This window comes from Patella vulgata, chromosome 6, assembly GCF_932274485.2.
Source record: "Patella vulgata chromosome 6, xgPatVulg1.2, whole genome shotgun sequence".
Classification (NCBI taxonomy): domain Eukaryota; kingdom Metazoa; phylum Mollusca; class Gastropoda; family Patellidae; genus Patella; species Patella vulgata.
Genome location: NC_065884.2, coordinates 59,679,046 through 59,703,490, shown reverse-complemented (window position 1 = coordinate 59,703,490; position 24,445 = coordinate 59,679,046). Strand labels below are relative to the sequence as shown.

Below are 24,445 nucleotides of genomic sequence, written 5' to 3'. Positions count from 1 at the left end.
TAACTGATGAAACAGCAGATATTTACAGCACCTATGACAAGGATACAAGTACTGGATTTACCACACCAAGTTCTGATATTACGGATATACCAGATTTGAGTTCTGGATTTACCATACCAAGTACTGATATTACGGATATACCAGATTTGAGTTCACCAAGTGTAACGTGGTCGGGTGATAGAAAAGACTTTCAGTCGACAACAGATTTGTCCATCTCAGATCTTACTGATTCTGTCACTTCAACTGATGCTATTTCCACTAGCCCTGCCTTATCTGGAGACATTTCTACGCTATCCACTTCTTCTGGCGATCTTTCCATTGTCTCTGTCATGACCTCGCTAGACTCTGATACCTCAAGTGATTCGCACTCTACTCTTATTACAGATGTTACAGGCACTACTGTAACTGATGTTGGGGTCACGGATCATAAAGTTACAGATGGATATGGTTACGAAACAACAACTGATTTTGGTATAGGATCGGGTATCAGCGAGCAGCCAGGTTCTGGACTAACAACTGAATTTAGTGTGGGCTCTAGTACTGAATATAGTGTTGATTCTAGTACTGAATCTAGTGTTGACTTTATTACTGAATCTAGTGTGGACTCTAGTACTGAATCTATTGTGGACCCTAGTACCGAATCTAGTGTGGACTCGAGTACGGAATCGAGTGTGGAAATAAGTACAGAGTTATCAAGTACTGAATATAGCGTGGACTCAAGTATTTTAGAATCTACTGTTGACACAAGCACCGAATCACCAAGCACTGATGTAAGGTCCGAGACTAGTGGTGTTTCGAGTGCAGATTACACAACAAAATCAATTTTCGAACCAACTTCTGAATCTGGCGTAGAATTAACGACCCAGTCAAGTCTTTACCTGTCCACCGATTTTAGTGGACTTCCAACTGAAATTTCAGCTTCTGGATCAGGTATTGATTCGACTACCCGATCAAGTGCAGTGACCTATTTCAGTGGATATGTAACGGATTTAACTACGGAGGCTGGTGATGATTTCACTACACATTCGGGTATAGGTTCAGATGACTTTACAACTCGATTGATTATAGACAAAAGTACCGATTATAGTGAAGCTACAACTAAATCTAGTATTGATGCCATTACAGATGTTACTGAAATTACCACGGAATCTAGTGCTGACTCAAGCACTGGATTTAGTGCTGACTCAAGTACTGAATCTATTATTTACTCAACTACGGAATCTAGTGTAGACTCAAGTACTGAATCTAGTTTGGAATCGAGTACTGAATCTAGTGTGCACTCAAGTACCGAATCTGTTGTGGACTCAAGTACTGAATCAAGTGTGAAATCAAGTACTGAATCTAGTGTGGAATGGAGTACTGAATCTATTGTGGACTCTAGTGCCGAATCTAGTGTGGACTCAAGTACTGAATCAAGTGTGGAATCGAGTACTGAATCTAGTGTAGAATCGAGTACTGGATCTAGTGGGCAGTTAAGTACAGATATTAGTTGGGTTACAACCGAATCTAGTGTGGAGGCAAGAACCGATTACAGTGGACTTACTACCGCGGTTAGTGATTCCAGTACTGGGTTAAGTACAGATTCTAGTACTGATGTAAGCGGTATAGTAACTGATTCGTTTTCGAAGACAAGTAAGAAATTTACTACCGAAGCCACACAATTAAGTACGGAATCAAGCGTTGATTCCAGTGCCGATTACGTAGGTACTTCTACAGAATCAACCACAGATATAAGCTCAGCAGATTATAGTGGAATGACAACCGAATACAGTGGATTGGTGACGGAGAGGGAAATTGTTACCGACTCTACTACTGATGATTCAACTACTCCTTTGAGCACCGAATATAGTGGATGGGTGACAAAAAGTGAAGTTGTTACCGACTCTACTGCTGACTTCACTGATTTTAGTGGGGTCACAATCGACTCGAGCACAGATTCAAGTTGGGTAGATGCTAGCACGGGATCGGATTCACTTATTCAACGGGGGTCGACTACCGATTCGATAACACATTCTGGTGTATATACGACCGATGATTTTGAACAAACCACTACTGACAGGATTATTGACGATACATCTACCTTCTCTGGGTATGAATCCACAACCACAACCACTGAACCACAAGAACCCACACAATCTAGTTTAGAAGTAGGTTATCGATCCACGGATGTTTTTGTAACTTCTGGAGATGATTTAAGTTTTTCTAGTACCAGTCTTTCTACTGAAATTCCTGTTTCGGGTAGTGGTCATATTACCAGGGAAACGTCCCCAATGCCTTTCACTGGTATTTCCAAAGAGTTTACAACACAACCTTCACGTGGAGTAAGCAAGGAATTGACCACGGATGTTTCGCAAAAGTCAACATCATCAGATATCGCCTCGTCGGTATCTACCGATTGGTTGGAAGCATCAACAGAGGACTACACAGTAAAATCAACGATAGAACCAATCACGGATATCAGTGGATCAACGAGCGAATGGACTTCCACTGACGACAGTGAGTCGAGTACAGTAGCCCAAACGACAACCAGACTTTATGAGATACTTTCCACGCTGGATTCTAGATCTAAGAAAACTACAGAGAAAACTGCTGAACCTACAGACGTTTATTACTCCACATCCGGAGAATCGACCACAGAACAGATCGAAGACGAAACTACAACGGAACTTCCAGATTCCTCCACCGGAATAGCATCAACTTTCACCTCCTGGCTATATTCAACATTAGCTCCGTATCTCCCTACTGCAGAGGAAAAGAAGGAGACAACAACTCAAGGCGGTGAATCTCAGTACCTAACCACTACAGTGGAGACAGGCGTGGCCACATCAACACCCGTCGAATTGGCGACAGCAACCACAGTCAGTCCTATGTCGGCTACAATTTTTGTTTCGAGGACACGTGGCAGTCGAAGAACCACTATCGTCACACCACCGCCTACCACACCAAGAAAGACATTCACTGCTTTTATTGGTGGTATAACATCTGTTGTTCGCATTCAGAAAGGAAGGCCCCCTCCTTCAAGGAAGGATATTTATATTAATGTTGATGTCGGACGAAATGCTACAAGTACTGGCAATGCCACGATGGGACCTGGGGCTCAAACAAATGAAACAAACGCTACCTTACCAACCGCTACAATCGTAATGACAAGAGTTATTAAGAAGGTGTACCAACGAGGAAGGGAGGTCGCTCTAGCAATATATCGCAGGTCAAGACAAGTCTTACGGTCAACATTGAAAAAATTAGCAAAACTATGGACTTTGGCTAGGACGGGAGTGTTGAATTTAGTAATAGTTCCATATCAGCGAGGCAGGCAGTTTTTCCGATCAAAACTTACAAATATGTTCACAAGTATACGAAGTGCTTACGAGTATGGAAAGACTGTTTTAAGAAATACATATGACACAGTTAAATCTAAAGTTTTTAATTTTTATAACAAACTTAGTAATTATTATCGTAGGCTATACAATTATTATTATAATTATTTTTCTAAGTATTCAGTATATACTGGGCAAAGAAACAGATATATTAGCAATGGGACACAATCGTCTCAGTTGACTCGGTCCCAGCAAAGGCAGTCCCCATATAATGGACAACGTAACACATATGGTAACAGTGGGGCGCAATCGCCTCTATCAGCTGGGCCACAGCAAAGGCAGTCCACATATACTAGACAACGTAACGCATATTATGGTAACAGTCGAGCGCAATCGCCTCTATCATCTCGGCCACAGCAAAAGCAGTCCACGTATAATGGGCAACGTACCACATATGGTAGTAGTGGAGCGCGGTCGCCTCTGTCAGCTGGGCAACAGCAAAGGCAGTCAACATATACTGGGTACAGTAACACATATGGCAACAAAGGAAGACAACCGCCTCTTTCAGCTCAGCCACAGCAAAGGCAGTCCACGTATACTGAGCAACGTAACACACATGGTAACAGCAGAACGCAATCGCCTCTGTCATCTGGGCCACAGCAAAATCATGCAACTTATATTGGTCAAAGAAAAAGCAATATAGCAGATTCGTCTTCGTCGGATCAGTCCCCGCAAAATTCATATTCACGCCAACAGCCTAATAATTAAATTCCTAAAAAATTCTTCCCCATGATCCTTTATGTCATTATGTCATCCGCAATTTGCCTTATTATTAATCACTGACACAATTTATTTTATAAACTTAAAGACACTAGAAAGAAGTCCATATTTTACATTAGTCAACTTTTGGAGATATGAGACATTCGTAATCTTAAATAATTCCACTTTGATTGTAGGGATTCAGTAACCTTAATGGTATTAGTGAAGTATTTATAAGACCTCAGTAATCTTACTTGGTTAGAAGGCCTATGTAATCTAACTTCATTACATTTATGACGATACTGATTTCTGGATTTTCATTTGAACACAATAATTGTCATGATATTTATGTTGAAAAATAGCTTACATGTATGCCTGGGACACAGTATGCGAATTTTATTCGCCTAAGTGCGGCCGAAGTATTCACCGCCAAAGTTACTCGGCCAATGTAGTGGATGCACAAGGCGAATGTCTGTGTCGGTTTCGTGGCGAATAGGCCGCCTGTATGTCTAAGGTACAGACACACTTGACAAAATTTGCTGACAGAGGTTTCGCCAGGATAATTCGCCGTAACAATTCGCCAAGTGTGTCCTAGGCATTATTGAACTGTTTGTTTTTATATAGCTTGCTTGACAAATCTGATATATTTTATAATAATTGTTTATGACTTATGTTTTATGGGGTTTGAGAGAGATCGTTCAGATTTGCTAATAAAGCTAAGACATGTAAATGAATAGCACTTACATTCAGGAGCAATCGTAACTAGGTGGCATTTGATTTAAGATTGTTCCATTGCCGCATTGTATTTTAGGTTGTTCACTGGGTACGGGTCTGGTAAGGCGTTCACTTTGATGTAAACACAAGATCCTTTGTTGTTCAGATTACCCTTGCTTTCCACTTTCGCGGTTTGATTTTTTTTTTTACTCATGTTTGATATTCCAGTTGCTATGTTTTGTGTATCGATGTTTTAACATTATAAAATTCATATTTTAAAGAAGCAACACCACTTTCAGGGTTGTCTTTTTTGCCGTTCTTTTAAATAATTTTTTTTAAAAAATGGGTATTTCAAAAATACTACCCATTGCTTTTCATGGCAATAGCTTGTTGATTTTGTTACATTTATTTCATATTCCAAGTATTATGTTTTGTAATTTTTGTAAACTTTGTAAATAATTCAATTATATTGTTACTACATTTATGTGCAAGAAGTACAACAGAGTTATGTCCCATTACGCTATTTAATTTCATGTTAAAGGACAATTTCGGTCATTGACGTTTGTTTATATGTTGTATTCGTCTAGTTTTAGATTAGTTTCAATACCTGAATCAGATATACCTGTCCTTTTATTTAGAACAGTAATTCCATAAAAAAAACTAGCAATGTTCTATATAAAACTGCACAATTCAAAGGCAATTATAATGTTAAACAATTCGGTTAAAATACTATTTATATATTTTCATCTGATCGTTTCGTATTTTCGAAATTGAAAATATCAAATAACGAAACGATATAGGATTTTGTGTTTTAATTATTTAAATTTAAATGAGATTATGATAATGTTTGTTTATTTGCTGTGAATAAAGCTTGTCAGTTTTTTTTTGTACATACACTTTTCATATATATAATTTGTGCAACTATAGTAATCAAAATGTGGATTATATACATGCATAATTATTAATTTAGGTTTTGTAAATAATTTTCAATTTTTTTTAAAATTTAAAGTTATGTATCAGTTTTTTTCTCATATTTGAAAAGATTTTCAATAATCTAAAGACATAATTAGAGATACACTATTACAATTTTTTTTATCAATAATGTCTTCAGTCAGATATTAATTTTAGAGTAAGGAAACACCAATATGATTTTCTGTTCTTCGGGAACACCTGTAAAAATAATTCGTCTTTATTTCTTGAAGAAAAAGACATACATGTGTAATTATAAACCAAAAGTGCTGTTCAAAATCAATTTTTAAGTTTTGGAATTTTAAACAAAATATCTTTTATGTGATTCAAGTGATTATATATCAAGACTACCAAAGAACAGAAAATCATATTGGTGGCCCAAAAACACACTCTCAGAATGGTTTAGGATTTAAGTAGGCCTATATATGAGGATTTCTTCATTTTGTAAATATGTATTAAATGCTTATTTCTGTGTACAAATATATAACTATGAACCCTATAATAATATTATAAGGTTTATATAATAAACTAACATTAGTTTTAAACTTTTAGAGGCGAGGGGGGGGGGGGGCATTGAATCCTATTTAGACTCGCTCCGAAGGCAGTCGAAGTGAGAATCCCTCATCTGCAACAATAATTTAAAAACCAAACGCAGTTGGTTGGACTGTTCAAAATCATTGACTTCCAAATTTTTAAGTTTTGAAATTTTGAACTGATCATCCTTCATGGCTATTTATTTTTGAAGACCCCGAAGAACATAAAATGAAATTGGTGTGGCCTTATGTGGTATTCTAATACACTTCGGGAGCACTCGGCAAACCTCGGCGGATTCCGTTATTCTATATCTAGATGTAGGGTACTGAAATCTGCTGGGGTTTGCCGAGTGACTACGGGAGGTATTCACACTTTTTCTTACTGTAAACCGATCTGTATTTACATTACATTCTCAAATTATCTCATATTACAATGTTCCCCATTTTTACTCTAATGTGGCTCGGAAATTACGCTATACGTCAATGTGTTGACTAGATGTTCCTGTTATGTATTGCATTGTATAGATTTATAATTTTATTATATTTCCTACTGTGTATAGAATCATTGAGCAATAAATAATTCAACATTCTGTAATCTGGTTTAATTGATGAGTGACTTACCTCCCTTGAATCGATTTCATTAACCTATCAGTTGTTCTGCTCCTAAACTGGGCTAAAGAAGATGGGCATACGTGTGCTATGAGGGAAATTTTGCCCGGGCAGCGGCACAACGGCCTACTCTTATATCGAATTCCAACTGACAAGGGATCTTTTACGTGCAGGCCAATGTGTACACGGGACCTCGTTTTTTCGTCCCATCCGAACGACTAGACACCTGTCCTTGTCAGGCCCTCCGTCCTGCATCACTGACAAGGGGAAACCATGCTGGAAAATCTGGATGAACTTTCTCGGCCAATGCAGGGATCGAACACCCGACCTCCAGGCTAGCGAGCCAGCGTCTTACCCACTTAGCCACGTGATCCCCTCATATGGAAATGAAATGGGGTTTAACATCCCAAAATATCCAAAGAAATGAAATGACATGAAATGGGGTATAACATCCTATACTGTTCTGTTCTGACTGCAGTGTGCCATGAGGGGAACTTTTCCAGGCCAGGGCACTACGGCCTAATGGCTACTCTAATTTCGTATTTCAACTTTTTTACGTGCATGCCATTTCTAAAAGCACTGTTTTAAACAGATAGAGAAATGGGGTTAAACGTCCACTCGACACAAACTAGTTTATTTCGGGACTAACATGTGGTTCAATTTTATTTTAAATCGCATGTTTGTAGGGCCTAGGCGTATTGAGGTTGGACTGGCAGGTAATTGAAGCTCACTACTTGACTCAATGACAGACCTTATGATGCAATGCTCACGCGTTAACAATTTGTTAACCCACACACACACCTCAGCAATTGGAGAAACAGGACCTCGATCTTTTCTTAACCATACAAATGACTCGGGGGCGCGGTTGTACATTAGCACTACAACGTATTTATGAATCGGACCTCGGTTTGGTGTCCAACCAGAACGATTAGACACTACTTTCTCAGAACTTCAGTGGGTATTTGCTCTTGAGAAATCACAGACATCTATTAGGCCATATAAAAAACATATTCCGATTCTTAGATAATCCATGTCAAGTAAAAAAGACTGCATATCCTGTGTTTATTTCAAAAAATAAAAGATAAAAACAGTTCATTTACTTATTTCGAGTAAATTTTTTACCCTGATTACAGGAAGCTACTATGTAAAAAGAAATTGAATTAATTCAAGTAGACAACCCTGATAAATGTTATGGATGATAATAAATGATACTGGAGAATTATATCCAGATAAATGTTATTGACAATAAAGAGAGAGAGAGAAATGGGGTTTAACTTCCACTCGACACAAACTAGGTCATTTCGGGACTAACATATGGTTTAATTTTTATTTCAATAATTCGCTTGCGCTTAGGGGTCTTTAGCAGTGGGAGGAAACTGGAGGACCCGGAGAAAACCCACGAGGATGGACTATTGACAATAATAAATGATACTGGATAATCATACACCAGTATAACCAACATGTTGAGATAAATGTGTCTTTATTTCAATAATTTGCTTGCGTGCGGTGTTCTTCAGCAGTGGGAGGAAAGCGGAGGACCCAGAAACGTATTAGCTAGGAAGCAAACCTACTGACAGTTGACCTACTGACAGACCTTATGATCTAAAGTGCATAGGTTAAACCATTTGGTCATCTAACCCTCCCTTAATATGAATTAATCAAAATCATATTCCCATTCCATCCCTATTTAATCTTTTAAAATAATAATCACTCACATACATTCATCTTTATAGACATGAAAACATATTTTCATTATATAAAAAATTCATACAAATAAACAATTTTATTAAAATATTATTACAGTTGAATTGATTATATTGTAATTGAAGCTATAATCAACATAATTGTTCCAATGATAGTTCTGTGTATTTTGACCAAAAATAAAAATGAAATGACCTTATTTTGTCAATGACCAAGATTCAATTCACTGTGCAGTCAAAGCAGGGTAAATAAAGGCTGTAACGAAGGAGACAGTAATAGAGTAGCTTACATTAAAACAATCAATGGAACACAACATAATTATTTCACATGTGTAAAAAGTGTCATGGTGTCATTCAATGAAAGAATATGGGTAATTATACTAATATAAAAAAAAGTCAATATTAGGCCATATAAAAAAATTATTCTGATTCTCAGATCATCATCCCACGTCACTTAAAAAGGATCACATCACATGTTTTTATTTCAAAAAATTAAAAATAAAAACAATCTCATTACTTAATTATCTCATGTAAATATATTTCCTCTGTTACAGGAAGATAAAATTTGAAGTGTAGCAACAAGCAACCCTGATAAATGTTACTGACAATCATGAATGACACTAGGGTAGATAATCCTACATTCCTATAATAAACAATATGATGAGATAAATGTGAAATGAAAATCCATTTAGCCCAGTAGTGACTTGATCCTTTGACAAAATAAAAACACAAAAATAAAAACCTCCCTCTTGCATCAGATTGTTTGGAAGGATTGTCTGAGAACTGGAATATTTTTTTGTAAAACCCTATTATACCTCTTATTATACCTATTATGGACAGGGTCATAACCCCCAAAATTTAAATATCTTAGAATTGATTGCAACTAAAACTGGAGGGTTTCACATGAAGGTCTATGAGATTTAATTACATGCAAATTGTATTTCTATGGTAAAGAAATAATATTGCATAGTTCTTATCTACAAGAATCATAATGAATCAATTGCAAATACAAAATTGTAAATGATTGAATATAGTAAATTCTAGCAAGGGATCACATAATTCATATTAAAAAGATAGGTTGCCAGACAACAAAACATACGCTCAAAGCAGCTAAATAATATATACATAGGGATGATGAATTCTGTCATTAGAGGGTTCACAATGTTCAACAAAGTAAAAAAAAAGGGCTTTTCTGATCTAACATACATGCTTTGACAATTTATCTATGTAGCCTCTCAGATCGCAGAATGAATATCTTTTAACAGTACCTACTTATGAACTTAAATCATTTGGACACAGAGCTTTCTCCTACAAAGTACCAACCCTATGAAACTCTTTTCCTTTAGGAATTAAGAATTCCAAGAGCTTGGAATCTTTCAAGTCACAATTAAAGCCATATCTATATACTTTATCATATTAACTTCTTCCAATATATGTGAAGAACAAACAATTATGCCATGGAATGATGGTATTATAAATACACATTATTATTATTATTATTATATTTATTATTATTTGGCCACCCAACCCCCCTTGTTTACAAAGAACAAATATGTGACAAGTTAGATAAAGAGAGGCCTTATAAGCTCTTTCACTTATGAGGCCCCTCCCAATCGCCCACCCTCACGACTAGATGAAGATAAAAGTGTTTGAGACACAATTGAGCAAAGTCGAGGATGACTGATGATGACACATGTGTAAGAAAGACTTGTCACAGTGTCAAAAATATAAAAGCCTGCCAAGCTTATAGGTAAATCCAGCACCGATTTAAGTAATTTTGTTTAAGTAATTTAAGTAAACAAATGTACATTATGCTGTTACGGATAATACTATTGGTATTTTGTTTGGTTATGAAAATAATCTGGATACATTTATATTAAATCGTATTGATCAGATTGTATTTCAACCATTGTATTAAGCCAATCGGATTAAATCACAGATCCTATTTCGTTTCGTTTTTTATAGTTTAAAATTTGTTTTTACTACACTAGGATCTGGAAGAGTTATTATATAAGCCTCATTCTGGTAAATGTGAGGGATTAGCCAATGAAATGGTCTGTTACGGCAAGTTCTTGACGTACTGTGCACAGAACTGTGGGTAAACCACTACAAACGTCAACGCTGGTTGATTAATCAATGGTTGATGTCATAGGGTCAAAAGTCGCTCGTATGACCCCTGACACAACCTTCGAGTACAACCGGTCAGATCTTCATGTAGTGTAGGCCATCGAAAATATAAAACAACAAAACAAAATATCTGTATTTTAATCAGATTGATTATGAGCTAAACTTTGAAATTGATGGAGGGAAAGTGGCACAAACTCTTTTAGACTAACAAATGTTAATATTTTATGTCCATGATTACCTTGACAATGGGTGGGAAGATAATTCAAATTGTAAAAATGTATAGTTTACAGGACACACATTTAGAGGACAGGAAGCGCAAGCACTTATTAACAGCTCAAATATGTGAATAAAAAATAAATTATTTATTACAAAACCATTGGTATTATATCGAGCTAGTCATTACATTGTCCGGGCTGTCCATTGACTGATCTGATTCTGTTGGTTTTCTAAAGTGTAGTCGTTTTCTAGCCTGATTTCTTAATGCCGAGTTTAAACCGGATGCTCCCCACATCCATACAACTTCAGGGATCAGATTTGCTATCCAGGACTGAAATGAGAGAAATGTGAAAGAGCTTCAATTAATTATTATTGCAATGAGGTATAAATTCAGTTATCTTGATTAATTATTACAATGAGGTGTAAATTCAGTTATCTCGATTAGTTATTACAGAGGTGTAAATTGAGTTATCTCAATTAGTTATTAAAATGAGGTGTAAATTCAGTTATCTCGATTAGTTATTACAATGAGGTGTAAATTCAGTTATCTCGATTAGTTATTAAAATGAGGTGTAAATTCAGTTATCTCGAAGCCAAATGTATAGTCTATCAGTTCTGAGTTGATACGAGTGAACTACAGAGAACGAGGGACTTGATGCTATTAATATTTAGACATATTTTTCTATGGTCGCCTGTTTGTGACTAATTTGGGATGCCTGACTTGAGACTTCAATTAATATAATATACACTGTACCTGAGTTAATTAGCAGACTAATAGTATATATATTTATAGTGGCATTAAAAGAGATTATGGGAGATTAGATAAAGAGTTAACTGTTCTCGCTATATTAGTTAAAAAATAGATAACATAAATAGATAATAGAATATGTTAAAAATTAAAGATATTAGCTTTTTAATTTTGAGACTAGCCTCGATCATCATTACTAAAGTCGGTATGATAAAAAACATAGTCTTGATTATCCATTTTTGGATTTAATCATCAATGAGCGCTGAGTAGCAGATCAGATTCAAATCTAGTGAAAATCTGACACATAAGATGGTTTGGAGAAGTTAATTAATGTCTAATTAATAGTTTATATAACGTTTCAAGCCCAAAGAAAGCCCTGCAATAGGCAGATTTAGCTCTTGCATAATGTATGTTTAATCAGAGTTAAGATAAAACATATTGCCATTTTGGACTTGTGACGCTTAAGTAAGTCATAATTTCTTTGGTAGACGGTGTTTTACAAGTACATTTTAATTTGAAAATGAAATATTTAGTTATTTGAGATTTGACCCACACCACACTTATAATGTAAAAGATATATATATGCACTTACCAGAATAGCATGTGGCCAGTAACCTGTAGAAATGGGGACCCGCCCCAATGTTTTTACAGCATTCCTGGCATAAATACTAGCCGATGGTATCCATAAATTAGGATTTGATAACGTTTCACTGTAGTCAGTCATTTTAGTAGCCACATAAAAAGGTTTTAAACATTGGATAACCACACCTTTATGTCTGTACTCGTATTGCAGGGCTTTCGTTAAATAATCCAAATAACTCTGCAAATAATTAGAAAAAAAATCAGACACAAATGTTATATAATTAGCTCATTCAAATCATAAGGTCTAGTTAATCTAAATGAAATGGTTTAATGTCTTATTTTTCTGCACCATCTTTATTTATTAAAAGTTGTATCTAGTTGTTTGGATGGGACAGAAAACCAAGTTCCTGTATATACCACTACATAGCGTATTCCCATATAATAATAAGTAAATGGGAATACGCTATGTCATGTGCTGAGAAACACTTTGCTACAACCTACTCTTATTTCCATTTCAGGGGATCTTTAACATGCTCTCAATGGTATATACAGGAACTTGGTTTTCTGTCCCATCCGAACAACTAATACAACTTTTGATAAATAAAGATGGTCAAATTAGAAAATACTTCTTTCAGTGATGAAATGAAAATCGATAATAAAAGATAACAGTGGAACATTTTTAAAAAGCGCACATGAGAGTACCATCATTGAATCTTTGCATTTAATAAACTTAGTGAATGACATCCATTAAGTTGTCTGTATCACACACACCCACTGGTTGGATTTAAAAACGAGTTAATGCAAACTATTGATGTTTGTGTTGTTACCTTAGTAGCTGCATAAACTGTCATTTGTGGAGTTGTTTTAGTACAGGCACCAGATGAAACCATAACAATAGCTCCTCGTCCCCTATAATACAAATAATGGTGTTAGATTGAAAGGAACTGAAATTTAAAGTCCTACTGTTTTGCATCGACCAGGCTAATGAAGATAGAATAATAGTTACTGGGTAATTTATAACACAAATAGTTTCATATTATAAGGTGTAAATATAATTAAATGGGATTTAACGTCCTAGTTCTCTTCAAAAACCAGGCCAGGATAATGACGATGGACATACATCACTCAGTGTGCTATAGAGGAAATTTTTGCCCAGACAGCTGACAATTGACATACATCACACAGTGTGCTATAGAGGAAATTTCGCCCAGACATTTGATGATGGCCATGTATCACGCAGTGTGCTACAGAGGAAATTTTGCCCAGGCAGCTGACAATGGCCACGCAGCGTGTTATGGAGGAAATTTTGCCCAGACTGTTGATGATCGCCATGCATCATGCTGTGTGCTATAGAGGAAATTTTGCCCAGACAGCTGACAACAGCTATGCTTTTCCTTTCCAGGACCACTGACATTGGGAAACCAGGCTGGAAAATGTCAAGAGAATTTCTAGGCCAACACAAGAATCTAACCTGGGTCTCCTCGCTACTGAGCCAGCGTTGAGCCACTGTCTGGTTTAGAAGAAGTACATATTTATTTATCACTTATATTCTATACCTTTACAAAAAAAAAATGGCACACTATGTGGTCAGCACCTATTAACGATTCTTAATGTGATGGCAGACAGATAAAATATAGATATATTAAACCTCTTAGGATCACCCCCCGACATATATATACTCAGCACCAAATATGTATTTTCATGAATAACTGCTTAAAGGGAGTGAAATATCAATGTTTGTTAGTTGCATCGTGAGCCATACTCCTCGCAGTGTTTTGTTTAATTAGAGCTATTCCCACTGAACACTGCTTTAATGGAAGCAAATTTCTGTTCCAAATTATGACTGGTCAATAGTCCGATTAACAACCAATAGCTAACTGCGTAACAATATGATTACGCTTTAAACAAAGCTCCAAATTGGACCAAATATGTTTATTACATAACATTACGTCACGACCCACGATTTTATTATTCCCAATTAACCAGTGCATAGCAGAATATTGTAGAAATATTAATTCCGTGACAAACGAGGCTATCGACACAGATACAATGTAAACAATACTGTATGTAGACGAACAAGACTTTCGCCATTTTTAATACCTTAAATCACTGTCCAAAGTTTCAGGGAAGACCCCAGATTAAACTGTCAGAAGAATAGACACACTCCCTCAAAAGCTCAAGTATCAAAAGCCAATCCAGCAATGGGCAGAGAGGGATTTCTCAGGCCATTGCTTCAGGAATATGATCGCGAGCAAACATCGATAAATTTGTCCATCGCTGAAAAATCTTTAATACAAATTTTGTAAACGTGTCATTTTGTACCAAGTTACCAACATTATATTGTCTACTGATAATATTTGTCCATTTTGTGAAGAAAATCCATTAATACTTTTTATTTTATAAAATATCCAAGTTGGAGGATGTAACCTGCTCAAGGGAATTTCTTGTCTTTTTTAGGGTTTTGACACTGCGTAGCTTGTGTGAAACACTATTGTTTTTGTTCGGATTATTATTCTTATTATTATTATTTTTCCATTTGAGTATATCTCAGAAAATACTTATCGGATCGATTCGATGTCTTTGGTTTTACTGGGAAAGTGGGTTTGACTTAAATTTTAAAGCTATTTCTAACGTTCTGCGACAATGCGAAATGTCCGAAATCACCAAAGTTGTCGTTTTTCGAAATTTTGCCTTAATGTTATCAATAATTGTCGGATTGTAATATTTGATACATTTTGACATAGCCGGAAACAATGCACATAGCAACAGTTCTTTAGATTTTTTATTTTCGACGAATCTTCGGAGATATTAGGCGCCAAATTTTGAAAATTTAAATTTTTACGAAAAACTTTTTTATTAGGCAATGAATATTTTTATGTGGTATTTTACCTAGGGTTAAAGAGTCATCTGATTTGACCAAAAATTGCAACATTTTTTGTCACCGTATATTTCCTTGGCCCCCATTGGCTAATTTAGTTTTTCAGTCCTGGATTAATTATTTATTGTTTGATTTGTATAAAACAAAGTTCATATGCTGGTGGTCCTAAATGTCATTCTTTTTGTTACCGGTAAAGATGCCTTTCGGCAACGGAAGTGACGTAAATTTAGCAAAAACTGTAATTTTGACAGTTCGGTACCACTTTTTGAAAGCAAATATTATTTTTTTCAAATCTGGTATGACTGAAAGGGTGTGCCCTGTAAAGGCGCCGAAATCTTTGCGCTCAGTTTTTTAAATTTTTATTTCGTTTCCGGATCATTTCGATTTAAAGGTGAAAAAATGAGCTATTCACAACCCATTCAGGCTTTTCATATTTTAAAATATTTCTTCACAACTTTCATAAACTAGTAGCAATAATCCATATGAAGAGAATGTATGTGAAAATTAGTTTGTAATATGAGCAGTTGCCGAGAAATGGGCAAATTTGCATGAGTCACTTTTTATGCTAGTTTGCCTGTAAAAGAGTCAATTATTATTCGATTTTCATAAAAGTGACACCATTTGATGCGTAATGTCAATTTTAACTAGGTCAAACCAATTTAACATTTTCAATGTCACCGTAAATGACGTAATTTGGGCAAAAATTGTATTTATAGCCTTCAAAACCAGTAATTTATTCAAATGAGTCGTATTTCTTATTTGTTTAAAATTTTGATATTTGATTCCAATCAACTAATAGAATGACCCCATACGATCATATAGATATCACAAAATGGTTTCTTACTTGTTCAGTTGCGGAGAAATAGACGATTTACAACAGGTAACTTTTCAAGGTTTTTGGTCCATAAAAGTGTCAATTATTATTCGATTTTCATAAAATTTCCAGTGTGTGATACCTAATGCCATTTACGATTTCACAGAAGTAATTTAACACTTTTACTGTCACTGAAAGTAACAGCATTTTGGCAAAAACTGTATTTTAGCCTTCAAAACAGATATTTTATTCAAATGAGTCTGATTTGTATTGTTTTTAAAATTATGATATTTGATTCCAATCAACAAATAGATTGAACCCACACGTTTATTAAGATACCAAAACATGGTTTCTAACTTGTACGGTTGCAGAGAAATAGACGATTTTCTACAAGTCACTTTTCAAGGTTTTTGGTCTATGAAAGTGGCAATTATTATTCGATTTACATAAAATTTTCACCATGTGATGCTGTATGCCATTTCTGATGTCATAAAACAAATTTAACATTTTCGTTATCACCGGAAGTAATGTAATTTTGTCAGGATTACTTACATGTAACAAATGTATACAATGAATTGATATTGCTAGATTTGGTTGATTCTGCGTACATTTTAATTGATGTGTGCAATGCTTATGTAAACCTGTACCGGAAGTGACATATGTTCAAGGGTAACGGGGCACCGGTGAAACCCGTCATTACTGTGTCGCAGTTCTAGTTCATCTTATAATTATAACAACTTACCTTTTAAGCATGTCAGGTAATATCATATGGGTCATCTGTAATACAAATAATTTATACATTAATTAAACACATAATTGGCATCATCAGGAAACAAAAAGAAGAGGGGTTAGAATAAGACCATTTTAAACCATGATAAATTACAACCTAGGCGGGTTCTGGATTCTAAATTGTCAGCCCACAATGTTCTGAATTGACAGAATTGCAATTGAGTATCACAGACTTGAGGTGTTATGATAAGACCATTTTAAACCATGATAAATTACAACCTAGGTGGGTTCTGGATTCTAAATTGTCAGCCCACAATGTTCTGAATTGACAGCATTACACAGACTTGAGTATTGTCACGATTCTGCCAGTTCCGAAAAAAAACAAATGAGGGGTAAGCATAATCCCAATGTACAAGAAGGTCTCTCGTGTGTGTTCAATTGACACTTTTCGAAATATTGAGAGAACTCAATTTCTGAATGTTCAATCAAATCTTCCCATAATCTTGTACTAGTCTTGGTACTGAATTTACACATGGGTTATCTATAATTCTACACAGTAAAAATACTGATTTCAGTGTATTTAAATGATTGATCAATTGATGTATTTAGACTGTTTATTAACAAACTATCATCAGAGAGTAGAGACTAATTCAGGCCATTATTTTTTTGATTTTCAAATTTGAAATGAAATGAAATTGGGTTTAACGTCCTACTGTTTTGCTCCGAATTGGACTAATGAAAATGGGCATACGCCATACAGTGTGCTATGAGGGAAATTTTGCCCGGACAGCGGCACTACGGCCTACTCTTATATCGAATTCCAACTGTCAAGGGATCTTTTACGTGCACGCCAATGTGTACACGGGACCTCGGTTTTTCGTCCCATTCGAATGACTAGCCAGCTGTCCTTGTCAGGCCCTCTGTCCTGCATCACTGACAAGGGGGAAAACTGCCGGAAAATCTGGATGAACTTTCTCCGCCAATGCAGGAATCGAACACCCGACCTCCAGGCCAGTGTCTTACCCACTTAGCCACCGTGACCCCCTATCAAATTTGAAAAGAGACCTTGAAAATGCAATACATACAACATCTGGTATTATATATAAATGACGACAAAACCCCAAGAAAAAATAAAATGGACAAAAATGTAGGTCGATTTGATGATAATTTGACAAAAGACACTGACTTACCATTGTAGCTGTTGTACAATTAACATTTATTAATTCTATTAGTTTCTGAAATTATATAAAAACTTCTAGTTTAATTTCTGTCTTAACATACAAAACTCAACAAAGACGTGTTGTCATTTCTCACAAGACAAATCCATAAAAATTGTATATTAGAGAGAGAGATGGGGTTAACTTCCACTCGACATAAACTAGGTCATTTCGGGACTATCACATGATTCAATTTTATTTCAATAATTTGCTTGTGAGTAGGGGTCTTTAGCAGTGGGAGGAAACCAGAGGACCTGGAGAAAACCCACAAGGTTGGTGAGACGACCCTACTCCTTGTCACGTACAACCAGGGAATCGAAACCACGCCAGTTGACTCAATGACAGATCTCATGATACAGCGTGCATGTCCTAACCATTCGACCATCCAACCCCCCCATACACCACAGTGACCATTAGATAGAACCCAAATACATTTGTCATGAATGTAATGTTATATTTTATTTTAACTGTAGTACATGTATAAATATGACCCAGTGGGACCACAGTAACTTAGCGAGGCAAATGTAGACACAATTTCTTCAAAGAATACAAATCTATTTTGAGAAATTATTATACACCTGACAAACAATGACCATTGTTCACTACTGAACCAAAAATATAAATGTTAACATATTTACTAATCTTGTTAAAAATATTTTCATGCAAGTTATAAAACCTGAGTTACTTCCCATTAAATGATTTGTTATAAATCAAATAATTCAGCAACTCCTTACGTTAATTGCTATATTCTTTTATTTTTTTTTTAGAATAGATTATATACTATTCAAAAAAAGTAGGGGATATTTGATTTTGGGGGCATAATACTAAAATATGCAAATGACTACGAAAAAAGTCACTATAGAACCTAACAGAAGAAACATTTCCAGTTACATGTGACGCCCAAACGCACCAATAGCTACCGCATGGAATGCAGGTGATGCTTGGGATCATCATGGGGGTCCAACCCAAGATTTGCACGACTCTGACTTTGAATGTTACAGTCATTGTGGCATTGAATTCCAGGGTAGAAACATCAGTTTAATTGTTTTAGTGACCAGAAAACATATTTTGATATGCGTCGGCTTACCCAAAATGAAAGGTTACGTGCCCTTGGCATGCTACAGATCGGCACAACACAGGCGGTTGTGGCGCGGACGATGAATGTTTCTCAGTCTGTCATAAGCAAGCTATGGTCCAGATACCGTGATACACAATCTGTACAGGACAGACCACGCTCAGGTCGACCAAGGGCGACAACTCAAGCCCAGGATCGATTTATCCGTACCTTGGCCTTGAGAAATCGTGTCATCACAGCAAATCAGATCAGCGCTCGTCTTCAAACAGACACTGGTGTGAGAGTGAGTGGCCAGACGATTCGGAATCGACTGCATAGGGGTCACCTTCGCGCCCGACGTCCTCGCGTGATCCCTTGTTTGAGAGATCATCACATTCAGGCAAGACGTCGATGGTGTAGGGATCGTCAACACAGACGTAGGAGGGTGTGGCGTCGTCGAAACGAGCGCTTCCAAGACGTTAACGTCATCAGACATGATCGATTTGGGGGTGGTTCTGTTATGGTGTGGGGAGGCATCACTGTTGCTGGAAGAACGGCTTTACATGTTGTTGCAGGGCGTGTTACAGGCCAGTACTACCGGGACAACATCTTGGCAGTCCATGTTGTGCAGAGGTTACGTCAACGTCAACAACGTCCTGCCAATGTCCAAGAACTTGCTGCTGCGTTGCAACAGGAATGGGACAATCTGGACCAAAATGACCTTAGACGTCTCATTAGGAGTATGCCACGTCGGATCAATGCTTGTTTGGCAAACAGAGGAGGATTTACCCGTTACTGACTTGGTTGTGATGCTGTGGTAACTTTGCTGTTTGACCCCGGGTATCATTTTACCCTTATAATGGTCAGTCTGTGCCTTACTTAGTCTAACGATCATTTGGAATAAATCGATGAATGTGAACTTCATTTCATTTTGTCATTTGTTTCTTCGTCAGTTTCATTATGTGACTTTAATAACACTTAAAAATCAAATATCCCCTACTTTTTTTGAATAGTATATTCATGTATACCGTAAACACCGACATATAATACACACTTCTTCCCCTGGCCAGTTCCCCCCCCATTGGGACTAGAGGTGTGTGTTATTGAAGGGAATAAATGTACAAAAGAACCTGCAGAATTTTATCCATGGATCACTCTTCCACATGTGCATCAGTTGTGAACAGGGCTTGTTTTTTTTGACACATCCTAACGAATTATAGCCCACAGGTATATCCACACAACTAATGTGATCAAGAAATTGGTCATTAATTACTACAGGCAGAAGCATTACCTTTTCTGGAACATCCAAAAAATACTCTGGAAATTCATACATTATGCCAACATTATTTACTACAAATAAACAAAAGACCCATGTAGCTAAATATTTATGAATATATAGTTGTCTCAGCATTTCTTATATTTTGTAAACATTAGTTTGTCTTGGACTATATTAACACATATCATAAAGTCGGCGATTTTTTTTCAACAAAGTGTATATGCAGATGTTAGCCAAAATCTATATATTGTCTTTTTATCATGCCAAACTTTTATAAATATAATTTATTATACCAGGCGCACATAAATATAGTTTTTTTTATGCCAGGCGCTTACAGATATATACTCAGCCAAATTAAAAACTTGACACTCAGGATTTTTGGGACTAGATTTTTAATATTTGGTTTAAGGCAACTATTTTAGTGTTATGTTGTGCACAGACGACCTTGACATCAACAGAAAGCAAGAATACGTCTCGCCGAAAGTCCTTGACATTGATAACGTTCGTGATGTCACAGTACCCCCCAAAATAAAAAACCACAGAACAATCGGAATAAAGTGTTTAGTAACGGTTGTGGCCTCCTCTAGCGTCTCGTACTGCCACACAACGTCTTCTCATGGATCTCAGAACATTAATAAACACTACCCGAGGAAGACGTCGCCACTGCTCAGCAAGAGCATGTTGAAGGTCCTGCAACGTCAGTGGTGGATTCACTTGCTGACGAAGACGTCGACCCAGTTCGTCCCAGATGTGTTCAATAGGATTAAGGTCGGGGCTAAGCGACGGCCAATCCAGGACTTGGACACCGGCATTTCTTTAAAAATTCTGGGTAGCAATTGCTGTATGGGGCCGAGCATTGTCTTGTTGAAACGTTAGTCCAGGCCCATGTCTCTGCATAAACGGAAGAAGAACAGGTTGCAAAATCTGATCCCTGTACTGGTTAGTATTTAAGTTCCCTTGGACAACAACAAGCGGAGAACGTCCATGTGCACAAAAAGAACCCAAACCATGACGCTGCCGCCACCAAATCGGTCAACTTCTCTGACGCATACTTGAGCGTAACGTTCACCCCGTCTGCGGTACACTCAGACCCTGCCATCGGCAAATCTCAAAGTGAATCGAGATTCGTCACTAAAGACAACCGAATTCCACTGTCTTTGAGTAAATCTTATGTGTCTTGTGGCCCACACAAGTCGGTTAAAGCGATGAAGAGGTGTCAATTTTGGTCCATTATAGGGCCTCCGAGCTCGAAGACCAGCAGTCTGCAAGCGATTTCGAACAGTTTGTGCAGTTACCCTTCCACCAAACATCTCTCTACTTGTGGAGGCTGCAGTGAAAAATCTGTTTCTAAGGAGACGTAATCGTATTGCTTGATCTTCCTGGAGTGACGCCACACGTGGCGCTCCCACCCTTGGGCGGTCGGCAATAGTTCCAGTTTGAAGCACTCTCATTCTAAGATTAATTATTGTCTGGCGTGAACAATTAAAGGCTCTTGCAACAGTGACCACAGACTGACCAGCATAGAGCCTACCTATAGCACGTAGACGTTATACATTTGAAAGTCTCGGCATTTTCTAACAAAAATGAAAATAACAATTTTAATTTGTTTTTCCAGTTCAAGTTACGTGTTCAGTTTAAGCAAACTTGCATCGATTGACCTCACGAGTTTGTGTTTGCACGTGTTTTTCAGGTTTTTCATCGTTATATGCTCAAAAGTCTCGTGATCCACGTGACTTTACAATTTTATGAAATTAAAGGCTTCTTACTACTTACTATCGTTAGAAACACTTTAAAATTTATTTGACTTACCAGAAAAAAAAATTTGTTGAAATTCATCAGTGTCAAGTTTTTAATTTGGCTGAGTATAGTTTATTATGCTAGACATTTATAAATATAATTTGCTAAGCCAGACATTTATAAATATAATTTATTATGACAGATATTTATAAATATAATTTATTTGGACAGATATTTAAAAGTATCATTTATTATGACAGATATTTATAAATATCATTTATTATGACAGATATTTATAAATATCATTTATTACGACAGATATTTAAATTAATATAATTAAGCCAGACACTACAAATATAATTTTCTGAGCCAGACATAATCAAGCATGTCCAATTTCAAATATACACTAGATTTCAATTTAAAAGTTTTACCTAAAATTCCTATTTCTTTATCATCTAATACTTCACGGATTTTTTCATAAACACCTTCTGTTTTGGCAAAATCTACAGCTATTGTACACGTCTGAACATCAAATAGACGACCTGCAATAGATTGCTATGTTACATCTATCTATTCATCAATGAAAGTGAAAGCTAACCTTTTGTCGTAAAATTAAATAAAAGACAAAAATTAATTCATTAATACCTTTGTCTCCCAAAGCATTTAATTATAAGTTAAGGAAAGCTCATATTGCTGGGCATTAAATCTTGAAATAAATTACTAAATAGAAACAGAACTAACGAATTTCTTTTTCTGCATTATATAGACGTTTCTGTCCTCGACTAATAAGAATAATATTCATTCCTCGACTTGCTAATTCCTGGGCATAAGCTCTTCCAATACCATCACTACCGCCAGTTACCACTGAAAATATAAATAAAATAGACCCCACTCAAAGCGAAATGAAAAAAAATAATAGGTGGATTCAGTAAGGAAATAAATTTCACATGCTTGATATCAGTAGGATCTTGGTTTGAAAAATGTCAGTTTTAGGATTTTAATAAATATGGGGGGAAACCCTGTTACCACTTGCATCAATCAAATGAAATATCAGTAGTTCTACAGAGAATCTCACTACATATCTAACAAAATTTTGATCCACAGAAACCATATTGTAGCTGGTTCAGAAATAAAATTGGTAATTTCGGTGCATTTCATGACAACATGCAAATCAAACGGAATAAATGACCAAACTTTTCTGCAACCAATTGCCTCTTATCTTACTTTGCAACTGTCATGGGATCTTTACTGTGCTGTCAATGGCATAATCCTGTCGCTCAGGACTTTTTCTGAATTCGTCCATGGCCATTTTTATTTTAATGATTTATTAAGGGTTTAAACTGTTTTACTATTTGGTTATATTTTGTAAATACCCCATTTGATGGCACCCCAGTAAAGGAGAGGAATGCAGAGGGTCAGTCGGGGCGGACGTTGGGTCAACATTTAATTTAAAGTTCATTCTAGAAATTAAAAAAGGGAAGTAACTCCATTTAAGAATGCAAAATAAAACCAGCTGTAAGTTTACTAGAGATAATGAATGGGTTGATAAGACTTATAACTGCATGGGTTTAATCATCCATCTGTTTTCTACAAAATATTGCATATTACTTATTACAGTAAATAAGTCATATACATGTATACATTTTAAAACAATATGACGAAATATGTTTACCTGCCCAAATTCCAAACTGAACACGAAAATTGCGCTTCTCGTGTAATTGCGATAACAGATTGTCCGTGACGCCATTAATAATATAATGGGAAATACTATAAGCCTTTTTAAGTGCATAATATGTCCCTATTAAAGCTAAACCATCCCTGTAGCACGAGAAAACAGCTGATATTTCCTTGAAGAGGAAATGAAAACTATCAATCGACGCCATGATTGATGACTTTCCTACCTCCTTTGATAAATTATCATAGACGCGATCATACTAGTACATTTTCAGTTTTCGGGCTATTTTTTCTGATTAGATGAAATGAAATGACATGGGGTTTAACGTCCTACTGTTCTGCTCCTATACTGGGCTAATGAAGACCAGGAGCAGAACAGTAGGACGTTAAACCCCATGTCATTTCATTTCATTTAATCAGAAAAAAATAAGCCATATGGTTGATTTGTGGGGCCCATAATTGCTATTTATAATTATGTATGAGTATGTATGAGTAATTAAATCATTAAAATTAATGGCCGAACCGTTCTGATTTACTTAAAATCAGAGCCATCGAGGGTTGAGTTTGGTCTTGTCATGTTAATAAATGTCTAATTAATAATTTATATAACATGTCATTTAAGGCCCATAGAAAGACCCGCAATAGGCAGATTTACCTCTTAAATAATGCCTGTTTAATGGAGCTAAATCGCTAACATTTTGGACCTAGAAATTGACAAAAGTGGGTCGCAACGCATATAATACTGTAATATGAATGTATATAAACTGATTTACATTCAATGGTTTCCGTTTT

General features: G+C 36.2%; 2 protein-coding genes across 2 annotated transcripts in view; one reads left to right on the top strand and one right to left on the bottom strand.

Annotated features, from left to right (window-relative positions):
- Positions 1 to 8,708, top strand: part of LOC126824421 (mucin-2) — a 29,641-nt gene extending 20,933 nt beyond the window's left edge. Inside the window, exons 12-13 of the mRNA XM_056101761.1 lie at positions 29 to 169; positions 8,705 to 8,708. Of these exons, the coding sequence (XP_055957736.1) occupies positions 29 to 169; positions 8,705 to 8,708 (145 nt within the window). The remainder of the gene's footprint in view (positions 1 to 28; positions 170 to 8,704) is intronic.
- Positions 8,571 to 23,884, bottom strand: LOC126823877 (inactive hydroxysteroid dehydrogenase-like protein 1). The gene is made up of 9 exons (XM_050552924.1): positions 23,652 to 23,884; positions 22,721 to 22,843; positions 22,411 to 22,521; positions 20,258 to 20,316; positions 17,886 to 17,930; positions 16,709 to 16,743; positions 13,102 to 13,183; positions 12,285 to 12,512; positions 8,571 to 11,275 (listed from the first exon to the last, which is right to left on the bottom strand). Exons 1-9 carry the CDS (start codon positions 23,860 to 23,862, stop codon positions 11,111 to 11,113), a joined length of 1,059 nt encoding a protein of 352 aa, XP_050408881.1. The 5' UTR covers positions 23,863 to 23,884; the 3' UTR covers positions 8,571 to 11,110.
- Between the last annotated feature and the right edge of the window lie 561 nt (positions 23,885 to 24,445).

Excerpts from the sequence above, each read along its gene's own strand:
- LOC126823877 (XM_050552924.1), bottom strand. The coding sequence starts at position 23,862 with ATGGCGTCGATTGATAGTTTTCATTTCCTCTTCAAGGAAATATCAGCT. Across the intron at positions 20,317-22,410 it reads TAAAGAAATAGGAATTTTAG|TAAATAATGTTGGCATAATG; the intron begins GTAAAACTTTTA and ends GTTTATTTGTAG. Across the intron at positions 11,276-12,284 it reads ACTGGCCACATGCTATTCTG|TCCTGGATAGCAAATCTGAT; the intron begins GTAAGTGCATAT and ends CTCTCATTTCAG.